At 56.4% G+C, this 19,622-nt stretch overlaps 2 protein-coding genes across 2 annotated transcripts; one reads left to right on the top strand and one right to left on the bottom strand.

Moving 5' to 3' along the window:
• The first annotated feature begins 2,457 nt into the window (after positions 1-2,457).
• Positions 2,458-8,667, top strand: TMEM54 (transmembrane protein 54). Its single transcript, XM_045476561.1, has 6 exons — positions 2,458-2,663; positions 5,304-5,497; positions 7,288-7,347; positions 7,491-7,679; positions 7,827-7,961; positions 8,382-8,667. Exons 1-6 carry the CDS (start codon positions 2,648-2,650, stop codon positions 8,454-8,456), a joined length of 669 nt encoding a protein of 222 aa, XP_045332517.1. The 5' UTR covers positions 2,458-2,647; the 3' UTR covers positions 8,457-8,667.
• On the bottom strand, positions 8,618-16,981 carry HPCA (hippocalcin). Its single transcript, XM_045476562.1, has 4 exons — positions 16,856-16,981; positions 14,097-14,495; positions 9,705-9,810; positions 8,618-9,583 (listed from the first exon to the last, which is right to left on the bottom strand). Exons 2-4 carry the CDS (start codon positions 14,472-14,474, stop codon positions 9,486-9,488), a joined length of 582 nt encoding a protein of 193 aa, XP_045332518.1. The 5' UTR covers positions 14,475-14,495; positions 16,856-16,981; the 3' UTR covers positions 8,618-9,485.
• Positions 16,982-19,622: the final 2,641 nt, after the last annotated feature.

The following is a 19,622-nucleotide window of genomic DNA, read 5'->3' as shown; positions in this document are numbered from 1 at the left end:
AATTATCTGGGAAGAAACAGACAGGCAGTTTACCCTCCTGGGAGGGTGCCGGGCCCATCCCTGGAGGCTAGGGCTCCCCTTCCCCTTTTCCCCATCCCCACAGTCCCCTCCTTCACTCAGGAGCAGCCTTTACAAATACACAGGTCTCAGCCCCATACCACTGATACATGCTGTGTGATCTTTTTTTTTTTTAATGCTTATTTATTTTTAGAGAGACAGAGCACAAGCGGGGGAGGGCAGAGAGAGCAGGAGACACAGAATCCAAAGCAGGCTCCAGGCTCTGAGCTGTCAGCACAGAGCCCAACATGGGCCTCGAACTCACGAACGATGAGATCATGACCTGAGAACCCACGAACGATGAGATCATTGAGATCACTGAGAACCGTGAGTTCGTGACCTGGGCCGAGTTGAAGTGGGATGCTTAACCAACCGAGCCACCCAGGCGCCCCCATGCTGTGTGATGTTTGAAAAGCCTTTCACCTGCCTGGGCCTCAAATTTCTCATCTTTAAAACAGGATAATAATCTTTAACTCAGTATCATTCCAAGAATAAAAAGAGAGAATCCTCATCTGTGCATCTGAAAGCAGAGGCATTTAAGAGGTCCAGGCCCCCAGCCTAATTCCAAGAAGGCCCAGATGGGCTGTGTCAGGGGAACCACCTGACACTGATAGAGAAGCCACATGCACTCACACACGTGACCACATGTGCCCTCCAGGGCGGCCCCTGGGAGGTAGGTGGCCTTTTGTCATCAGAAAGTTGGTGGAGTGGGGTAGCGTGGCGGTGACCAGGGGTCCTTTTCTTTCTGTCTTTGTAACGAAAGCAAGACATGAATAAATGCTCACTGTGAGACTTCTACAATATAGCCATGTGTAAAACCAAAAGCAAAAATCCTTCCCTCCCTCTCTGTGGGAGCCACACCTCTCTTGGTTATCACTTTGGTGTTACCGCTTGCTATTAGGAACAGCTTGTCCATAACGACGCCCACATATCTTTGCACTTTTTGGTGTGTAAGGTAAAGACCTTGAAATTGAATTGCTGGGTCACAGGTACAAGTGTCTGACCATTTGCCATGTGGATAACTCCTGCCCAACTGCCCTACTGAAAGGTTGTCTCCATGGACATAAAAATTCAAATGCCAGCCTGGGGGAGCATCAGCCCAGTGGCTTCATGAACTGTCCCCCTCTACCTCCCCCCACCCCCAACTTGCCTTCCACGTTGCAAGTCTTTCTCCCCACTCGGTCCCTGCCGTGCACCGCTCCCCCGTCAGACAGCAGGTAACTGGGAAGCATGTCTGCTGAGGGATTATCAGGGCAGCCTGCCGAGACCCCCAGGGGCTTCCCGGACCCAGTTTCAGACGGCTCCACTCCCTCCTTTGGTGTTAACGTCCTCCAGACTCCAGAAGCTCTGCGTGTTGACCCAGGTGTCAGACACACAGGGCGCACAGCTGCCACCAGTAACAGGCATGCAGAAAGGCACACGTTCAGTGGACATCTGGTGTCGGAAGTACCAAGCCAGCTCCTGCGCTTAAGGCCACTGACCAGTGCAGTGGGGGGTGCGGACGATGAAGGGCCACTGCCCAGATGCCACGTAAGTGCTTCCCAGAGGCCTGCTCTGAGGGCTGAGAAAGCCCTGGGAGGCAGCCCCAGCTCGGCCACAATGGGAAACGTGGGCATGGAGACCCGAGTGGGAATCTGGGTTCCCACTAACTCTACCACGTCCAGCTGGGTGCTCTTGGTCCTCCTTTGCTGAGGACAAAACACAGGAGGGCAGGGGTCCATCCTGGCACTTTAAAGAGGCTCAGTAACCAGTAGCCAGGATATGTGAAGCTCCTACTGCGTGATCCCGCTGGGTCTACACTCTGTCTTTGAAGGTACTCTAGAGAATTTTCAAAGTGTTTTCTTATCTCATTTTTGTATCTCATTCTGTCTCATCACCCGCGTAGAGGACAGCATTTATTATCCCTGATTTTCCAATGAGAGAACAGAGACCTCCAAGACAGGGGAATAAAGTGCCTTGCTCAGCCTGGAGGACCAAAGACTCCCAGGACAGAGCCCATTCTTTGCCCTGTAAAACTAAGGCCCAGAGAGGGAAAGTGATTTGTCTGAGGTCCTACAGTAAGTCAGGAAACAGACTCTGGTCTCCCAGGTAGTGCTCCTGCACCACCCATCTTCTAGAAAGAAGTAGATTCCCAACCTTCACCCTGGGGCTGCCCGACCAGGCGCCCACCAGGTCACGGCAGCCACAGCCAACACGCGTACGGCCTCCATCTGGACGACGGCTGCGCCTCGGAGCCTCAGTGGCCATCTGTGCAATGGGACCACTGGGGAGGGCTGGGATCGCCGAGGCAGGCGGGCAGGCGGGTGGGTGGGGCCAGCGCCGTGACTCAGCCGGGCGGGCGGGCGGGGAAGGGCTGCCCAGCCGGTCGGACCGGCCCGGGATGCAAACGAGCCGCCAGGGCCCGCCCGGGGCTGGGCCGCCCGGGGGGTGACGGGAAGGGAGGCCGGCCGGGCGCCGGCGAGCCCGGGACCCAGACGCGGCGCGGGCGGGCGCCCAGGCTGCGGACCGGGATGTGAGCGGGGCCCCGCGGCCGGCCGCGGCACCCGGAGCCCCGCTGAAGCGGCCGCGGAGAGCCCGCGCGGGAGCCGAGATGTGTCTGCGCCTGGGTGAGCCGCGGCGGGACGGCCCGCGAGGCCCCCGCCGCCTTCTCTGAGGGTCACTTTCCGCTCTCGGCCTCAGTTTCCCCAGCAATGCGGTGGAGGGAGGAGGGCCGCTGGTATCCTCTCGAGGTGGGGTAGCGCCTCGGCCCTCCGTCCCCACTTTCCTTTCCGGCGGAGGAGGGAACCCCCAGGCGGGAGGAGAGTCGCTGGAGAGAGCAGCGCGCGCTTGGCCCAGAAGGAGAGCAGAGGGAGGGAGATCCAGGGCCCGGGGAGCCCTGAGCCAGAGGCTCCCTGCCCCTTCGCCTCCTCAGCCTCGCAAAAGCCTCCCACCTCCAACCTTCCACTCCTCCAACAGGATCCAGACAGAGCGGGACTGGTGTGTCTCCTCCCCTTGCTCCCTGGGCACAGTGATGCTGCTCTTGGGCATCAGACAGACCCGGGGACTCCCCGCTTTCTGGCCAAGAGACCTCATGAACCTCAGTTTCCTCATCTGTAAAATGGGGTGGTAGCACCACCTCCCAGGACTGCTGTGGGAACGAAGTTGGCTCCTGAGAGTGAAGTGCCAACCCATTGCTAAGTGCTTTAAGAATGATCACTTAGACAGGAGAGGTCAGGACTGCCCTGACACTCTGTCCGGGGGCTCCAGGCACAGCCCCACACTGGTCCTGTCCCTCCAGTTTGACCAAGTCTTGGTCCTAGGAGGTTGTTGTTCGTAAGCCCAACCCTGAGCCAGGTGGTGTCTGGGCTGCCAGGCAGGTGGGTGGATGGGGCGAGGTGGGTCAGGCCCTTGGGACAAAGCTTCCTGTTTGACTAGCAGTTAATCTTCATGAGGCCATCCCAGTTCCAAGGTCCCATCCAGCCATCACCTGCCCTCTGCTCTGAGACCCAGTCCTGCTCCAGAGGGTCCTGCAGGGCCCCAGGTGTCTCAGCGACCAGCTGCGCTGGCCCCTCCTGAGTTTATACACCACAAGGTCACACAGAAGGGCTATGACAGTGGCCCTACCCTGCTGCTCCCAGGGACTGCTTCTTGGCACAGGGCCCCCAAGAATATCCACCCTAGTGATTCCTTCCTCCCTCCCTCCCTCTTCCTTCCTTCCTTCCTTCCTTCCTTCCTTCCTTCCTTCCTTCCTCCCTTCCTTTTTCTTTCTTTCTTTCTTTCTTTCTTTCTTTCTTTCTCTTTCTTTCTTTCTTTCTTTTTCTTTTCTTTTCCTTTCTTTTCTTTTCTTTCTTCTGTCTTTCTTTTTCCTCCTTCTTACCTTCCTCTTTCTTTCTTTCCTTTCTTTTCCTTCCTTCCTCCCTCCCTTTCTCTTGTCCTTCCTTTCTCTCTCGTCCTGCCTCCCATCCTTCCTCCCTCCCTCCCTGTCCCTTTCTCTTTCTCTCTCTCTCTCTCTCTCTCGCTCTCTTTCCTTCTTTCTTTCATTTCTTTTAGCTACAGGGCTCCCATATATGAAATAGGATCCAACCCTGTCTGTCACAGATGAGGAGACTGAGGTGTAGGAAGGGACTTCCTAGAACTTAGTTTAGAGGCCTGGCCAGTTTCCCAGAGCTGGCTGGAATGAGGGGGCTGACAGGGCCAGGAGGCATAGTGTGTGTCCTCTGGGGCCAAGCCAGGACCCATAGGGGACATTCCAAAGAACAGATATGGAACAGCCTGAGCTGCCCAAGGAGGAGAGATCCCCGCCCCGCCCCGTGAGGTGTGCAGACAGGGGTTGCATAGCCACTTGGCCACTCAGAATCTGCAGATGAGTCTCTGATGTTCTTTTGGTCCCAACCTCCCCCACTTGCTCTGTCCCTGTCCAGTCTCCCTGCACCAAGAGCTTGCTTCTCCCAGCACCCCCAGGGTATGCCCCACCTACCTTCCCATCTGTCTCCTCCTGGGACCCACCTCCACTGGGAGACAAGGGTTATTCTTCCCATTTCATTATTTTTTTAATTAATAATTTATTTAGGTAATCTCTACACCCAACGTGGGGCTCAAACTCATGACCCCAAGGTTAAGAGTCATATGCTCTTTGGACTGAGCCAGCCAGGCACCCCTCTTCCCATTTTAAAGATGAGGAGATGGGTCCTCAGAGGCTTGAGTTTCTTGCCCCAAGTCAGTTCAGCAATTGTGAGTTGACTACTATGTGCCAGGCTCTACACACCAAACTGAATCCCAAGCAGGATCTGATCCCTGCCCAGTGCACTAGGGGCTCTTTGGGGCCTAGACAGTGACTGTCAAACTCACCGTGGTACCTTAGGGCCTGGCACAGAGCAGGCACTCTGAGCATTTGAGTAACAAACTCCTGAATGAATAAATCAGTGAATGGGGAGCTTCGTGGAAAGATCATGGACCTAGAGCTAGAGACCTGGGTTCAAGTTGTGTCCCTGTCACGCGTAACCTTGAGCACTGACAAGAACTCCTGCCCTTTATTAAGTACCACCTGTGTGCTTTTCCAGCCTTAGAGCCCCAAAGACTCTCACGAAGGTGTTGTGAACCCCTTTTCCAAATGAGGAAACTGAGGCTCAGAGAAGACAAGTCACTGACCCCAAGCCCTCCGGAAACAGACTTAGCACCCAGTGTCCACTAATCCTGCCAGGGCCTCAGCCTTCTCCTCTGCCAAAGGCTGAGCCGCACCATGCCCCTGACCTGGCTGTCCCCCACAGGTGGCCTGAGTGTGGGGGACTTCCGGAAGGTGCTGATGAAGACAGGGCTGGTGCTGGTAGTGCTGGGCCATGTGAGCTTCATTGCAGCCGCTCTTCTGCACGGCACTGTGCTGCGCTACGTGGTTGCCCCACGTGATGCCGTGGCTCTGCAGTACTGCGTGGTCAACATTCTCTCTGTCACGTCCGCCATCGTGGTATGGCCAGGCGGGGAGGGTGACTGGCGAGAGGGAGCTGGAGGGGGCTTGGGGTGGGCAAGGAGAGAGCCCCAAGCCTCTGGTCTCTCAAGCTCTCCCTGCCTCAGCTGCGTTGTCTATTACATGGGGATGGTGGCATTGTCCACCTGAGAGGGTCCCCGTGAGTATGAATGAGATCACGTAAAGTGATCCACGTAATGAGATCCACGTAAAGTGCGTGTCGTGGTATCTGGCGCATGGTTAGTGCTCACGCTTGCGAACTGGGATTATTATGATGATAAGGAAGTAACCAAGGCAGTGCTGGACAAAAGGAAGGAGCATCAGCTGAGCTTGGGAGGGTCCAGGAGTGTTCACAGAGCTGGAGGCCCCTGAGCTGGATATTGACGGATGAGTAGGAGTTCAAAGATAGGCTGCAATTACCATAGCCCACATAGGAGGCACGCTGGGGCCAGCAAGTAGGAGAGGAAGCTGGGATGACATTCCAGAGACAGAGAGAATGGCAGATGCAAAGGTGTGGAGGTGGGAATGGCTAAGATCTATTCTGGGGACACCGAAAAAACAAATTTGGCAGGAACTTAGCATTAGGCACATAGCTTGGGTCTATGGTAGGTGCTCAATTAATGGTGGCCGTGGCTATGACCAGGTGTCAGTACCTGTTTGAGGAATCCACGAATGAAGGGGCCTGGCATTCTGAAGGTCACAGAGCTCTTTCCCACCTGTTAGCAGAGGTGGCTGCAGCTTTTGGGCAACATCCATCCATCAAAGCCTTGAGTTCCATCTCTGCCACCTCCCGGCTGAGGGACTTCTTCCTCTCTCTAAGCCTAGTCTCTCCTCTACAAAGTGAAGCTCGAACAGCCCGCTGGCGTCAAGACTTAGGTGAATGGAGATCACATGCCCCAGCAAGCGGGAGAAGCCTCAGTCAGTGGGACGGGCCGGGCTGTGCAGATGTGTGTAGTGTCCCCTGGAGTGACTCCTGGGGTTCCCCAGTGACCCCAGTGTTCCTCTCACCAGCCTTGTAAGGAACTCCGGGAGAGCAGTGAGCTCAGGGTTAGGAGATCCACCGGGGATGGGCTCTGGGCTGGACCCCTTCAGCTTTGCCCTCATTTCCTCCGTTAATCCTCAACTGCATCTGGCAACAGGGGGCATCTGTTACCCCTGCTTTCCAGAGGGGGAAACCAACACTGAGGATTCACCCAACCTCCTGTTGATACAAAGAAGCCAGGCTGGATCTGAAACCATTTGTGTCTGACGCCAAAGCTAGTGTCCTTTCTGTGAGCTCATCCTGCAGACTGGGGCTTAGCCCAGAGAGCTTGGGGCACTTACTTGGGGCTGTTCAGTGAAGTAAAGCCATTGCTGGGTGGCCATCAGACCACCTGCCTCCCATGGGCTCAGCCCATTGAATTCTCCTCCATGAAGTGTTCTGACTTGTTAAAATAACAATTTTGTGCTTAGTTCCTTGCCAGTTGAGTTTACTTAGTTTACCCCCAAATCTTTTCCACTCCAGAGAGACATGTCATGTATAGCCTGTGACATAGCCCTGTGGCCCTGGGCTACACAGGTCCCTATAGGCAGTGGGGAGTCACGGAAGGTTGTAGGCAGGGAGTTACCAGATATTAGAAACATCTCTTCGGGGCTGGACCGTGAGGAGGCAGTGCCTCTGTGCAGATGGAGGTAGTGAGGCCAAAGCTGAGCGGAGATGAGGGGCCGGGGGCTTGGAGGGCTAGAGTTGGCCTCAGTGGAATCTTTACCCGGAGCTGCCCCTGACACCTGCCTGCTCTCCTTCCCCACAGGTCATCACCTCAGGCGTTGCAGCCATCGTGTTGTCACGCTACCTCCCCAGCATCCCCCTGGTATGTGGCTCCTCCTGGGAGGGGCTGTAGGGGTCGGGTGGGGGCAGCAGCCACCCCAAAGGGCCTAGCTTGCCCGGAGGGAGTGAGGCTGACCCCATGGGACCAAGCCTGACATCCGTTGACCGGTGGCCTCCCCCATCCAGCGCTGGACAGTGTTTAGTTCGAGCATGGCCTGTGCCCTTCTTTCTCTGACCTGTGCCCTGGGCCTCTTGGCCTCCATCGCCGTGACCTTTGCCACCCAAGGCCGGGCGCTGCTGGCTGCCTGCACTTTTGGAAGCCCCGGACTGCTGGTACTGGTGCCTGACTGTCCCTTCGACCCCACGCGCATTTACGTGAGTGCTCAGGCCTGGGATTGCAGGAGGGGACAGGGCAGGGCTGGAGGAGTGGGGGGGATGGGTGGTGACACCCAGGGGCTCATCAGAGGTGGGAAGGGTTCTTGGAGACCCACCCTGCATCCTGCCCCTTGTGCCCCCCCGCAGAGCTCCAGCCTGTGCCTCTGGGGCATCTCGCTAGTGTTCTGCGTGGCAGAGAGCGTGTTTGCTGTGCGCTGTGCCCAGCTCGCCCACCAGCTGCTGGAACTGAGGCCCTGGTGGGGGAAAAGCAGCCACCACATGGTAAGGCCTGCCACCCCCTCCATCAGCCCCGACTCCCCATATTTCCTGGGAGCCCTTGCTGGGAAGCCCAGGCTGGTCTGCCCCTACCCTCTGCATGGGGCCCCTGCCTTGAGAACTGGAGCAGTAGTTTTTCCTCCAGGATGAAAGGGAGAAGCTCAGAGGCTTAGAGAGGTCAGATCTCCCAGCTAAGTCACACAGCTGAAACCTGGCTCCCCCAAGGCCCAGGATGAGTCTTGAGGGAGAGGGAGGAGTATCTGGGTTCAATCTGGGGGCACTCCAAGGGTATGGTCTGGCTCTTGCATGGGAGGGGGTAGTGAGGTTCTTTTGCCCCAGGGATCCTCCCAGCCCTCCCCTCATCCCCTCCCCTGGGTGTCGTATAGGAGGAGACCCAGTCCCCGGCAGCCTCTTGTGTCTCTGCAGATGCAGGAGAGCCCAGAGCCCGTGGAGGGCCATGACCTGCTGAGCTGCACCAGCTCTGAGCCGCTGACCCTCTGAGAGCTGGTGGCCCGTCCAGGCCCCGTGACCACTGGGGCCCCCTGCAACCAAGTCTGCACCGTGACCAGGTCAGGATTCCTGGAACAGACCCGAGAGGTTTCACTGGTCACTCAGGGGCCCGGGTGGGGCTTTCAACCCCTTCCCTCAGCTACCCAGCCCACTGCACTGAAATGAGACTTTATTCTGAAGTTATTAAAAAGAACAGAGATGCTCCACGTGGATGCATGCAGCAGGGGAGGGGACTCGGCGGGGGGCCCTGTCCTTCTTTCCCACACAGGATGCTGTGGTTGGGGCTCTGGATGTGTCTGCCCATCCGTGGGCCTGTGTGTGTGTCTTTCTGAGAGAGGAAAAATATACAGAGGGATCGGTGGGTCTGTGTTCATCGAGTGCTGAAAGGCAGGTGGGGGTTCATGGGACCCACAGCTGGGAGCCTGGAACTGCGGGGGGGGGGGGGGTTCCTTTTGCATCGTGGCCTCCAGGCCAACAAGAGCTGTGGAGCAGGAAGGGTCGAGGCCCTCCTGCAGGAAAGGACGACTCAAGGAAGCTTTTTCCTCAAACCCCCACACCTCCGGAATCCTTCCTCCTATCCAAATGAAGACAGCCTCCTCACCTGGGCATGATTCCGCCCTCCACCCAGGCTGAGAGCTACAAGGGCGGGGTGGGGGTGGGGGAGCTTGCCCGGTGGTTGGGGGAGGAGCTCGAGGCTGCGTGTGAGTCGGGGTGCGGGTGGGGGCGGGGGAGAATGGCTGAAGTTCCCTCTGGGTAAGGGAGGGCAGACCCAGCCAGAGCCTGCGTCTCAATCATTGCCTAAGGGAGATATTGCCTTTTGGACTGAGGGTGCTAACCGCTTGCTTGCTGTAGGGTTGCCTTCTCCATAGACCCCAGAGTGCAGGCCCTGGGGGCGGGGGTTGTGGGCAAAGGGGGGGGGGGGTGCGACCAGCCTGACCCCCAGCCTGGATAGACACAAGGAAAGGAAGCCGGGAGAGGGCCAGTGAAGGCAGGGAGGAGGGGGAACCTGGGTCCTGTCGTTCAGAACTGGGAGGCGCTGCTGGGGTCGCACTGCAGCAGACGCACGATGGACGGGTCGCTTTTGGCCCCGCGGATGAACTCCTCCAGGGACAGCTTGCCTGCGGGGCGAGGGGAGCAGTGATACTGGAGAAGGCGGCCGCGCAGCGAGAGGAGGCCGAGCAGAGCCGCGGGAGAGGAAGGGGGAGTGGCACCCGCCCCGCCCCATCCCTGCCCCCTCACCGTCGTTGTTTGTGTCCATTTGGCGGAAGATTTTCTCGGTCCTCTTTTCTGGGGTCGACTCGTCCTCCGGCATCTTCATCACGGACGAAACCATCTTGTAAATGGCCTGAGGGGCGGGAGGGGGAGGCAGGGAGTGAGAGGAGCCTGCCCGAGCCCCCCACCCCCAGCATCCAAAACGGCCTCCACACACGCAGAAGATTGCTGCCCCCGCTTGGGTGAGGTGGAGAGATGGTCACGGAGGCGTGGGGGAACGGGAAGGGGGGTTAGTTTAGGAAGGAGTGCCTGGAGAGGCTTCCCAGAAGAGGGGGCTATTGGAGCGGGCCCTGACCAAGTTCCCTTGGAGCGCCAGGTGGGAAAGGCATTGCTGGCAGAGCAATCTGCACGTACAAAGGACCTGCAGGAGGAAGCTGAGTGGGCGCCGAGAATTTGGGGGTGGCTGAGTGCAGTGGGCCAGGAGAGAGGTTGGAGGATATCGGGACCCAGATAGCGAAGGGGCTAGAACATCGGGCTTAGGAGCTGGTGCGGGGCGCTGCGGGCTCCAGGATGAGTACCGGCCTAGGGCTGCTTTTCTGAAACTTCGGGGCCCTGGGCAGCCCGCTCTCGGCCGCCTACAGGGGGCGCTGGACGAAGGAGGTGACATTGGGCTGCGGTGCCTGTGTGGCCGGCAGGGGGCGCAGAGCCGCACTAAGGGCTGTAGGGCTCGAGGCCGCAGGGCCCAGAGAGGGCGGGGGCATTATGCAAATAAACGCAAATGAGCATCTGCCAGAGGCGGGGACAGCATGCGCTCAGTTGTGCCCAGAACTGCAGCTGCCACGTGCAGGATCTCTGGAGGCAACACGAAGGAGGATATTTGTGCTAAATGTAGGCAGAGCACGTAGGGCTTGGCCTGTGGGATAGACTGGGTCCTGGCGCCCCAGAACTCAAGGACCAGACGGATCCCCCCCCGATGTTCCAGCTCTTTGCAACTGACACCTCTGCCAAGAAGCCTCCCTTCTCCCATCCCATAAACTTCCCTTGCCTCAGATCCAGATCCGGCCTCCGTACTGGTCTCTTCCGGCCTCTTTCCCTCGCATCTGTCCCCCACGCTGCCTCTGAAAGCTTTCCAAACACAGATCTCCACCGCCACGTCCCCAGCCCAGTGGGCCGCCGCCTCGCTCCCATCACACACAGGCTTCCCTCCAGGCCCACCGTGCACCCAGCTCCTTCTGGATGCTGCCCCACGCTCCTTCTGCTGCCTCCCACTCTTCTTTGGGACTCCACTTACATAGCGCTTTCTTAGGGAGGCCTTCTCTGATCCTGCCTGGGTCAAGGTCCATATGCTGGCCCAGAGCCTCCTGGGCTCTTCCTTTGGGGACACCTCTCTGAAAGTAATTTTGTAGGATTGCACCTAGTTTCCAGCATACAGCTAAAGATCATGGATATCTAGCTAGTACCCATATCCTCAGAACTTAGCACAGTGCCTGGCATCTGGCAGGGACTCCACGGCTTAAAAGCCTTTGGTGCCTCCCACTGCCCTCTGTACCAAGTCCAAACCATTCAGCCCTGGTCACTCAAGGTACTTCTCGTTTGGTCCCTGCTGACCTCTCCATCATCAGGCCTCCCCTGGTGAGTGACACTGCCACAACCAACCCCTCCATGCCTTTCAGGTTTCCCAGAATATACAGCCTCTTCCTGGAATAATAGTACTAGCTACCACTTATCAGGCTCCTGCCGTGTGCCAGGTACTTTACATGCATTATTTCTTAACCTCACAACGGCCCTGAAAAGCAGGTATCATGATCCCCATTTTCCAGATAAGAAATGGAGGCTTGGAAAGGGAATTGACGGCAGAGACTGAATTAGAATCCACTCCTTCAGAGTTGTGGGATAGATGCTTGTGGGTAGTGATGACCAGCAGGGATTTTGAAGTAAGATGGACTTGGAGTGGCATCCTGGTTCCACTAATGTGGAAGCCTTGGACAAATCCTTATGTGTAGCCTTGGACAAGTCCTTAACCTCTGTGAACCTGTTTCCTCATTTCTCCCTCATTAGGATTGTCCAGACGATTGAATGAGACACTGTTGTAGTTAGAATAGTAGCTGGCTGGAGTAAGTGGTCAGCAAACAGCAGCTCATAATATAATCATTACTCATCCACCACATCCTCAGGCCTTCCCTGCCTTTCAGTCCCCTAGACTCCAGATGCCACATTTAGCTAGTCAGTGCAGACTTCTTCTCTCCCACCAGAGTGGGAGCCCCAAGAGGCCAAGACGCAGCGTTTTCCCTTGTAGTGTGTCCACAGGGTTGGGTCCTGAGAAGGATGGCCAGGTGACTTAGAGAGTGACTGCTCCCCTCGTGACAGCCCTCTCCTGGGCCTCCTAATTAATTGTCTGGAATTATGCACTTACTGTTTCATTGGAGCCAACTTGTAATTAATCAGTCACTGGGATTTGCAGAGCTCTGTCTGCACTGGCCGTCTCGGGCTGCCCGGCTGCCATAAAGGAAATCAGGGCCTACGTAGCAGAGGTCAGCCAGGCAGGGGTCCTGAGGAGGCCGAAGGAATGAAGCTGGGCATGACTGATGTCTTGGGTTTGGCGCCCCCAACAGGGCTGAGATTTACCAGTATAGAGCAGTGCAACCACACGAAGTGGTAAAACGTGAACATCTCTCATATTGGTTGGTATGTTCAATCCCTGAGCTGTTGCTGTTTCCATCACCCTGAACTTCCCCCAGAACTTCCCACTGTCCGTCAGCTAGAGAGTTCATGCCTGGTCCATGGGGGTCACAAACATTAAGGCCTTACCCTTAGTGATAGACACAGGGAGGGCAGCGCATCCCCAAGCAGCCCATGCTAGTCTAGCTCAAGAGAGCATACCCCGATGCTTAGCAAGAGAGAAGCCAAAGCAAGAATCCAGTAGGGGCTGGATGCAATGGAAGGGGAAGCAGCAGAGCCGAGGAACCAGAGGGAAAGGATTCAGAGAGGCAAAAGGAAAGAGCAAGAGCTTGTGCAAAGCTGTGCAGTGGGATTACTCAGGGCGTATCCTAAGGATGTTGAAAAGGCCACTCTGGCTAGAGCAGAGAATGTGCAGAGGAGAGAATAGCAACCGACAGCATCTAACATTTGCCAAGTAACAATCATATGGAGGACTCTCTTCTCTCCTGCTAGAACCCCTGTCCCACTTTATACCTGCAATAACCTGGTGCTGTAGGGAGCTAACACCCTCACTATATGGGTGAAGAAACACAGGCTCAGGCAAAAAGTGAACTAGGAACTGGATAGATAGACTAGAACCAGAGCCCTGATGGACTTCAATGCTGGGCCAGGGGGATAGGCACTCTGGAAGATTGAGCTAATATATGCTACACTTAAACTTGTACTAAGAAAGAGCGTTTATATCAGGTCCTTAAATCTCCCTGTGAGGTCAGTATCACCATCCCCATTTTACAAATGGGAAATCTAAGAGTTGAAGCCAACTCCAGAACTAGAAGCCGGATCCCCTTCTAGGGGCAACTCTGAGTGGTGGCCAGCTTGAACTTGACTCCACCACATACATGCTGTGTGACCTTGAGCAAGTCACTTCACCTCTCTGAGCCTCGCGGGGTTATTGTAAGGATGCACTGGCTCATGGATATAAACATATCACTTAGTACTAGGTTTTTAATGGGTCCTCAGTCAGTTGAAAGGTGGCTGGGTGTCCTCATGGAAAGTGGATGGTGGACCCAAGGTAGTCCACTTACAGGCTGTGTGGCTTTGGGCCAATATCTTTACCTGAGCATTCATTTTCTCCTGAGTAAATGAGGATCAATGAAACATAACTGGCCTGTACTCTGAAGAAATGTCAAGTTTTGAAAGACAAAGACTGAGGAATTATTACAGATTACAGGACTCTAAAGAGACACAACAATGAAATGCAATGTGTGATCCTCAACCTGGGTAAAAAGCGCCTTACGGAACATTTCGAGACAGTTGACAAAACTGGAATATGGTCTGTAAGTTAGATAATAGCATTTATCTACATTAGAAAATAGTTTCTATATCAAATGTCCTGACTTTGATAATTATATTATGGGTCATGTAAGAGTATGTTCCTGTTCTTAGGAAATATATCCTGATGTATTCAGGGGTAGAGGGTCATGTTCAGAACAACAGCGAAGCATTGCACACACGCTCGCATGCCCGTAATGATAAAGCAAATATGGCAAAAGTTAATTGGTGAATCTGGGTAAAGGATATATGAGAGTTTTCTCAACTTTTCTTTAAATTGGAAACCAGTTCCTAATAGTTTTTTAAATGGGTCACAAGAGTAGCACCCGCCACTACCTACCCACAAGGGCTCTCGAGAGGATGAAAGGGAATGGGGGGTGCCAACTGCTGGGCCCTGCATCTGGCATTCTGAGGGGTCCAGGGGCCCACCTGCACAATCTCGAGCATCTCCTCGCGGCTGATGTAGCCATTGCCATCCAGGTCATACATGCTGAAGGCCCACATGAGCTTCTGCTCCAGGCGGCCACGCGAGGTCACGCTCAGCGCGATGATGAACTCCCGGAAGTCAATGGTGCCATCGCTGTTGGTGTCAAAGGTGCGGAAGACGTGCTCGGCAAATTTGGAGGCGTCACCATAGGGGAAGAAGTTGGCGTAGATCTTCTTGAACTCGTCCACGTTGAGGATGCCCGTGGGGCAGTCCTTGAGGAAGCCCTTGTACCACTCCTGCAGCTCCAACTCCGAGAACTCCGTGTTCTCCCGCAGGTCCTGCAGCATCTCTGGCCGCAGCTTGCTGTTCTGCTTGCCCATGGCCACCAAGCCAAGTCCCACCTGGATTCCCGAGGGGGTCAAGGGGTAGAGAGGAAATGGTCAGGCCCTCTTGGCCCCTTGACGCCACTCCAGGAAGGCCCCCCAGACACCAGGCTCTCCAGTCTCTCATTTGACCCAATGAAAGAGAGCAGCTGGCCCAAAGTCAACAGCCCGTACCCCGGCATCCTGCCCGTGACACGCTCCACACCATTTCCCAGGACCTTACAGTTTCCCAGGGAACAGACCAGGAGACGGAGGAAGGGAAGGGGACTCACATTTACAGGAGAGCCTTCTCAGTGCCGGCCACTGGGCTTTCACAAGTGAATATCATTTCACACTCACAAAGTGAAGTCCAGGAGTTAGCCCCGCTTTACAGAGGAGAAGGCAGGCTCAAGGAAGTGAGGTGACCTGTTTCAGGTCGCAAAGCCATGGAGTGACAGGGCTGCCTCCCAGAGTTGCCCAGGGAGGTGCAAAAAGGCCTTCTGGTCCTCTTCCCTCTTCCCTCCTGCTCCTTCTTTGCCTCGCATATGCCTGCTCATTACAAAATACACCTGCAGCCCAGACACTGACCTGTTCTCTCCCCCACACATGTGTGCCTGACAAAGGCCAGCGTAAGATAGATGTTAACCTAGGCTCCAGAGCCAGACCACCTGGGTTTGAATCTCAGGTCTGCCTCTTGCCAGCTAGGTGACCTTAGATGAGTTCCTTATACTCTCTCTGCCTCATCTGTAAAATGAGGGTAATAGTACCTACCTCATTATTGTGGGGATTAAATTAGTTAATACATGTGAAGCACTTAGAATGATGCCTACACGTATATGTGCTACATAAGTGTCAAATAAAAATGATTTATGTGTACCCAGATGCCACAAGACTCATGCACAACAACATACAAATGAATACACACTGACACATATTAATGCTACATAGCTCACCAAACCCATACACTGGCTCCCATGCCACTCACATACCACCATGGGTCACCATGCCTCCACACAACATTCCCTCTGCTCCACAACTCACATGTACTGACACACAGCACCACTCACGAACAGCTCCCATACCCTGTGCATCAAGACACCAGCCCACGACCCCACATGTCTCACAAATGCCATCACAAGCCAACTCCCATGCTGACACCTCTCACATGGCCAGCTGCACGTGGGACCCTCAGGCAGCCTTGCCATCTTTCTTTTCCCAGGGGTGCTTGCAGGTCCCAGGAGAGGGAGCTGCAGCCCTTCTCAGACATAACAGGGGCCTCTTTTCCAGTGAGAGCCCTGGCCAGCCAACCTTTCCCCAATACTTACCTTTCACATAGTCCAGAAAGATCCCCTCAGTAAAGGAGGTTAAGGCGCGGAGGGCTGAGGGGAAGGCAATGGAGAGGAGACAGCCAGGCAGTTCCAGGCAGGAGTGTAGGGGTGTATGCAAGTGAATCCCTCCCCCCAGCCTCGGGCTGTGAGTGAGACAGGGTGAGGATGTTCCTTGTGTGTGCATTTGCACATAGCTCTGTGCACATGTGGATGAACATGTGTGTGAGTGCTTGGGTTCATGTACGCACATATGTCTCGGGTTTCTGCATGGCATTTGACTCCCGTGTGTTTCAGTCAATATATGTGCATGTGACTAGGTACGCACCCATCACAGTATGAGGGGGATATGCCTGAGTGGCCATTTAGTGGACTTGTGTGTGTCCTCAGCAGTGTCACATGCATGTTTTTGCAAGTTGGTGACCCTCCATTCTAAAGCAGCCTTTTCTGCCCCAGACTGAGGACCCAATGAACAAGTGTGTGGGAGGGGACTGAGGAAATGCGTGGGGCTGGGGCGGAGAAGTGTGTCCCTTAGTCCCCTCCTCAAGGTCCAAGGAACTGGGTCATCGGGGCGGGGGCAGAGAGATGCGCTGGGCAGGAGAGATCTTCCAGTGGCCCCCTCCTCCCTGCCACCCTCAGAACTGCCCCTCCAAATCGGAAGACTTGGAAACGAGGGTGGTAGAAGGTTCTGTTGTCTCCGCAAAGACCCCTAGTCCCCCGAGTGGGAGGCCCCCCAGCTCGACCTGAGAAACTCGCCCTGGGGACCTTCTCCAAACCTCTCCCCAGCTCTCGCCCTGAGCCCACGCTTCAGAGCGCCGGGCGCGGGGCCCCTCCTGGAGGGGGCGCTCCGAGGCGGCCGGAACGCGACTCCTCCCCGCTGGCCACTCGGCGGTCAGGACCCTGGAGAGCGCCACGCTCTTCCCCTGGGGAGCCCCCTTCTCCCCAGCGCCCTCGGAAGGAGGCTCCCCGGGAGGCGCGAGAGCGGCGGGGTTGGAGAGGCTGGACGGGGCCCCCTCCCTCCGGGCTGCCCCCTCCCCGCATCACCCAGCCCCGGCCGGAGCAGCCCCCACTCACCCAGCGACGCGGAGACACCGACTGCGCAGGGAAGGCGGCGCTGCTGCGGCGCGCGGCGGCAGAGGCGGCCGGAGGGGCGGGCGGGGGGCGGGGGGAGGGACTGCCAGGGAGACGCCCCGCGGCGTTGGCCCGGAGCCCCTCCCCTGGGGGGGGTCCCTGTTCCTCCCCTTCCCCTCCAGCCCCGGGGCGGGGGGAAGCAGTGAGCTAGGCTCTGCCCCCGCCCCTGCCCGGGAGAGGGAAGGGGACGCCCTCACTTCCCCGGCCCCCTCACTAGGGAGCGCCCGCCGGGGGAGGAGGACAGAGGTTTCCATCTCCTCAGCATCTCGACTCAGGTAGCCCGAATGGGGTCCGGGGGGGTCAGTGCCCAGAGACGTCTTTCCGAGCCGAGGGCAACCCGGCCGCTCCACCCCCAACCCTACCTGGGCGCGAAGCCGCACGTCGCTCAGCGAGCGGAATCCGGAGCCTGGGCGGTTCGATAGGCGCCCTCCTTGCCACCACGCCTCAACTCTCGAACTAACAGAGCTGGGGGCTCTTTCGCGAGGGGGCAGCTCCCATTTCTCCAGTCCGGGAGGTCTTGGCGGGGGGAGACACGCCCCCTCCCCCACCTCGGCCTTAGAGAGCCCCGCCCCCATCTCCTGCCCACCGCCCCGGATCTCACCGCCCTTCCCCCCACCCCCCACCCCTCTCAGAATGAATCTCCCCTCCCCACATTGATCTAAACTGCTCCTCCCATACTCGCTTCCGTCCCCAAGCTCTGCCTCTGCTGTCCAGTCTCGGGGGTTCTGAAGTGCGTAGGCACCTTACCTCAGGACAGCCCTTCTCCGGAGTCGCTGACCCCCCAGCACATCTCCTCCTGCCAGGATGGGGGCTGCATCCTCCTTCAGCCAGCTTCTGCAACAACACCCCCCCCCACACACACACACACACACATACATCCTGGGCTCGAATTTTGTCCTTTATCTCTAGGAGGTGGGCCTTATTGTCCCCTCTTCACAAATGAGCAACCTGAAGTTCAGAGGGGTAAATGATTTTCCCCATGTCTCACAGCTGGTGAATAGAAGGCCTGGACTTGAATCCATATGCCTTCATCCTTTCATCGCACAAATACTCATCAAACACTATTTCTGTGCCCAGCATTTTTCTAGGCAGTGGGGTTACAGCAGCGGGCAGTAAACAGTGGACAAAATATCCAAGTCAACTCTGTAGTGTATTAGATACATATTTTGGGAAAAGTTGAGATCGGCGTTTAGAGGTTGGGATGGTGGCAGTGCTGAGGACCATTCCAAAGATTGTGAGGACCGTTCCAAGGATTGTAGATTTTATTCCAGGTGACATGGGATGCTCTAGGTTGGGGCCTTGAGCAGAGTGAGGGTCTGACTTTCGGGTCAAGCTTACTCAGGCATTCTGTCAAGAGCAGACTTGAAGAGTGGGGGCCAGGGTGGAAGCCAGGGGCCATTTCAGGGTGAGAGAGAGGAGTCTGGTTACTTTGAAGGTGAGCCGACAGCATTTGCCTTCTGACTGGACACCTCCTCCCAAGTCGGTGGCAGCCGGGACACCCCTGGCTCTCCAGGGCTCAGACCAAAGCTCCACTTCCAGGTCCCCAACCAGGCCACTCAGATGGTCAAAGTCTAGTCTTAGTCCTTCCTGCTTGAGGATGGGGAGGTCCCAACTGGAGGAGCTGGGGAGCCAGGCGGCGGTGGAGGGGGTGGGGGAGGTTGGACATGTGGGCCCTCTAGAACATCAGTTCCTCCGTGTGCCTTGGCTCTGGTGTTGGGACCCCCAGTGGAGGCGTGAGAGATGCCAGACATGCGTGGGTGGTTCCCAGCTGCCTCCTGTGTGAGGACCTGGGGGCAGGGAGAGACTTGCTGCTCAGGCCCCACCCCAGGCCCCTGGAGTGACAAGCTTCCTCCATCTTCCCCACTAGGCCTGGAGAGCCTGCCCTGTTTGGAGCTGGATGAGGGGACTGCCCAGCATTCACTGCCTGGGCTTCTCCTCCCCATCCTCCTCCTTCCTCTCTCTCGGCCTGAAGCCAGAGAATCTTCCCAGCTGGGTCTGGATCCTCCTCTCCATCCTTGGGGTGGGGGGTCGCAGTTTATCCTCATAGGGTGCTGCTCAGTCACTGTCTCTGCTTCTTCCCACCACCCCATGCCAGCTTGACCTCCTACAGACTGACTTCTTGGCTTAGCCCCTCAGGAGCCTTCTTCTATTCCCGCTGTTTTTCTTCCCTATGAGGGTAACTCTGATGCTCTGCCCTCAGGGCCCCCAGTCTGAATTCTGTCTCCCCAGTAGATGGGGCTTCTGATGGCAGGACCATGCCTTCTCCTCTTCCTGGAAGCCTCACCTTCTTTTGACTTTCCCTGTACCTGGAATGAGTGGGGTAGATCTGGGGGCAGAGTGTGAACCCTGGTAGGCTCTGTACTACTTCCAATCAGACACCTCTACCCTCCTGGGGGCCTAAGAAGCAATGGGAGGTCCCCCAGAGCCAAAGAGGAAGGCTTGGGGCTCCCCATATTGTACACCAAGGCCTAAGACTTAGTGCCCTGAGATATAGCCCAGAAAAGCGGGCCAGAGGGGCAGCTGTCAGGAGACCTACCTGGGTCCCTCACTTCTGGATAATCTGGAGCAAGTCTTATCCCCTTTTGGAACAGAGAGCCTAGACAAGTGACCTGGGTGCCTTAACATCCCCTGTCAAAACTTCTGACCAGACAGGCCTCATTTGTGCCCCACAATCTCTTCAGGCCTGAAATTCTGGGCATAAGCATAGTAG

Source organism: Leopardus geoffroyi, chromosome C1, assembly GCF_018350155.1.
Source record: "Leopardus geoffroyi isolate Oge1 chromosome C1, O.geoffroyi_Oge1_pat1.0, whole genome shotgun sequence".
In the NCBI taxonomy this organism is placed as follows: Eukaryota; Metazoa; Chordata; class Mammalia; order Carnivora; family Felidae; genus Leopardus; species Leopardus geoffroyi.
The sequence above is the reverse complement of the archived record's forward strand: the minus strand, read 5'-3'. Positions and strand labels throughout refer to the sequence as shown.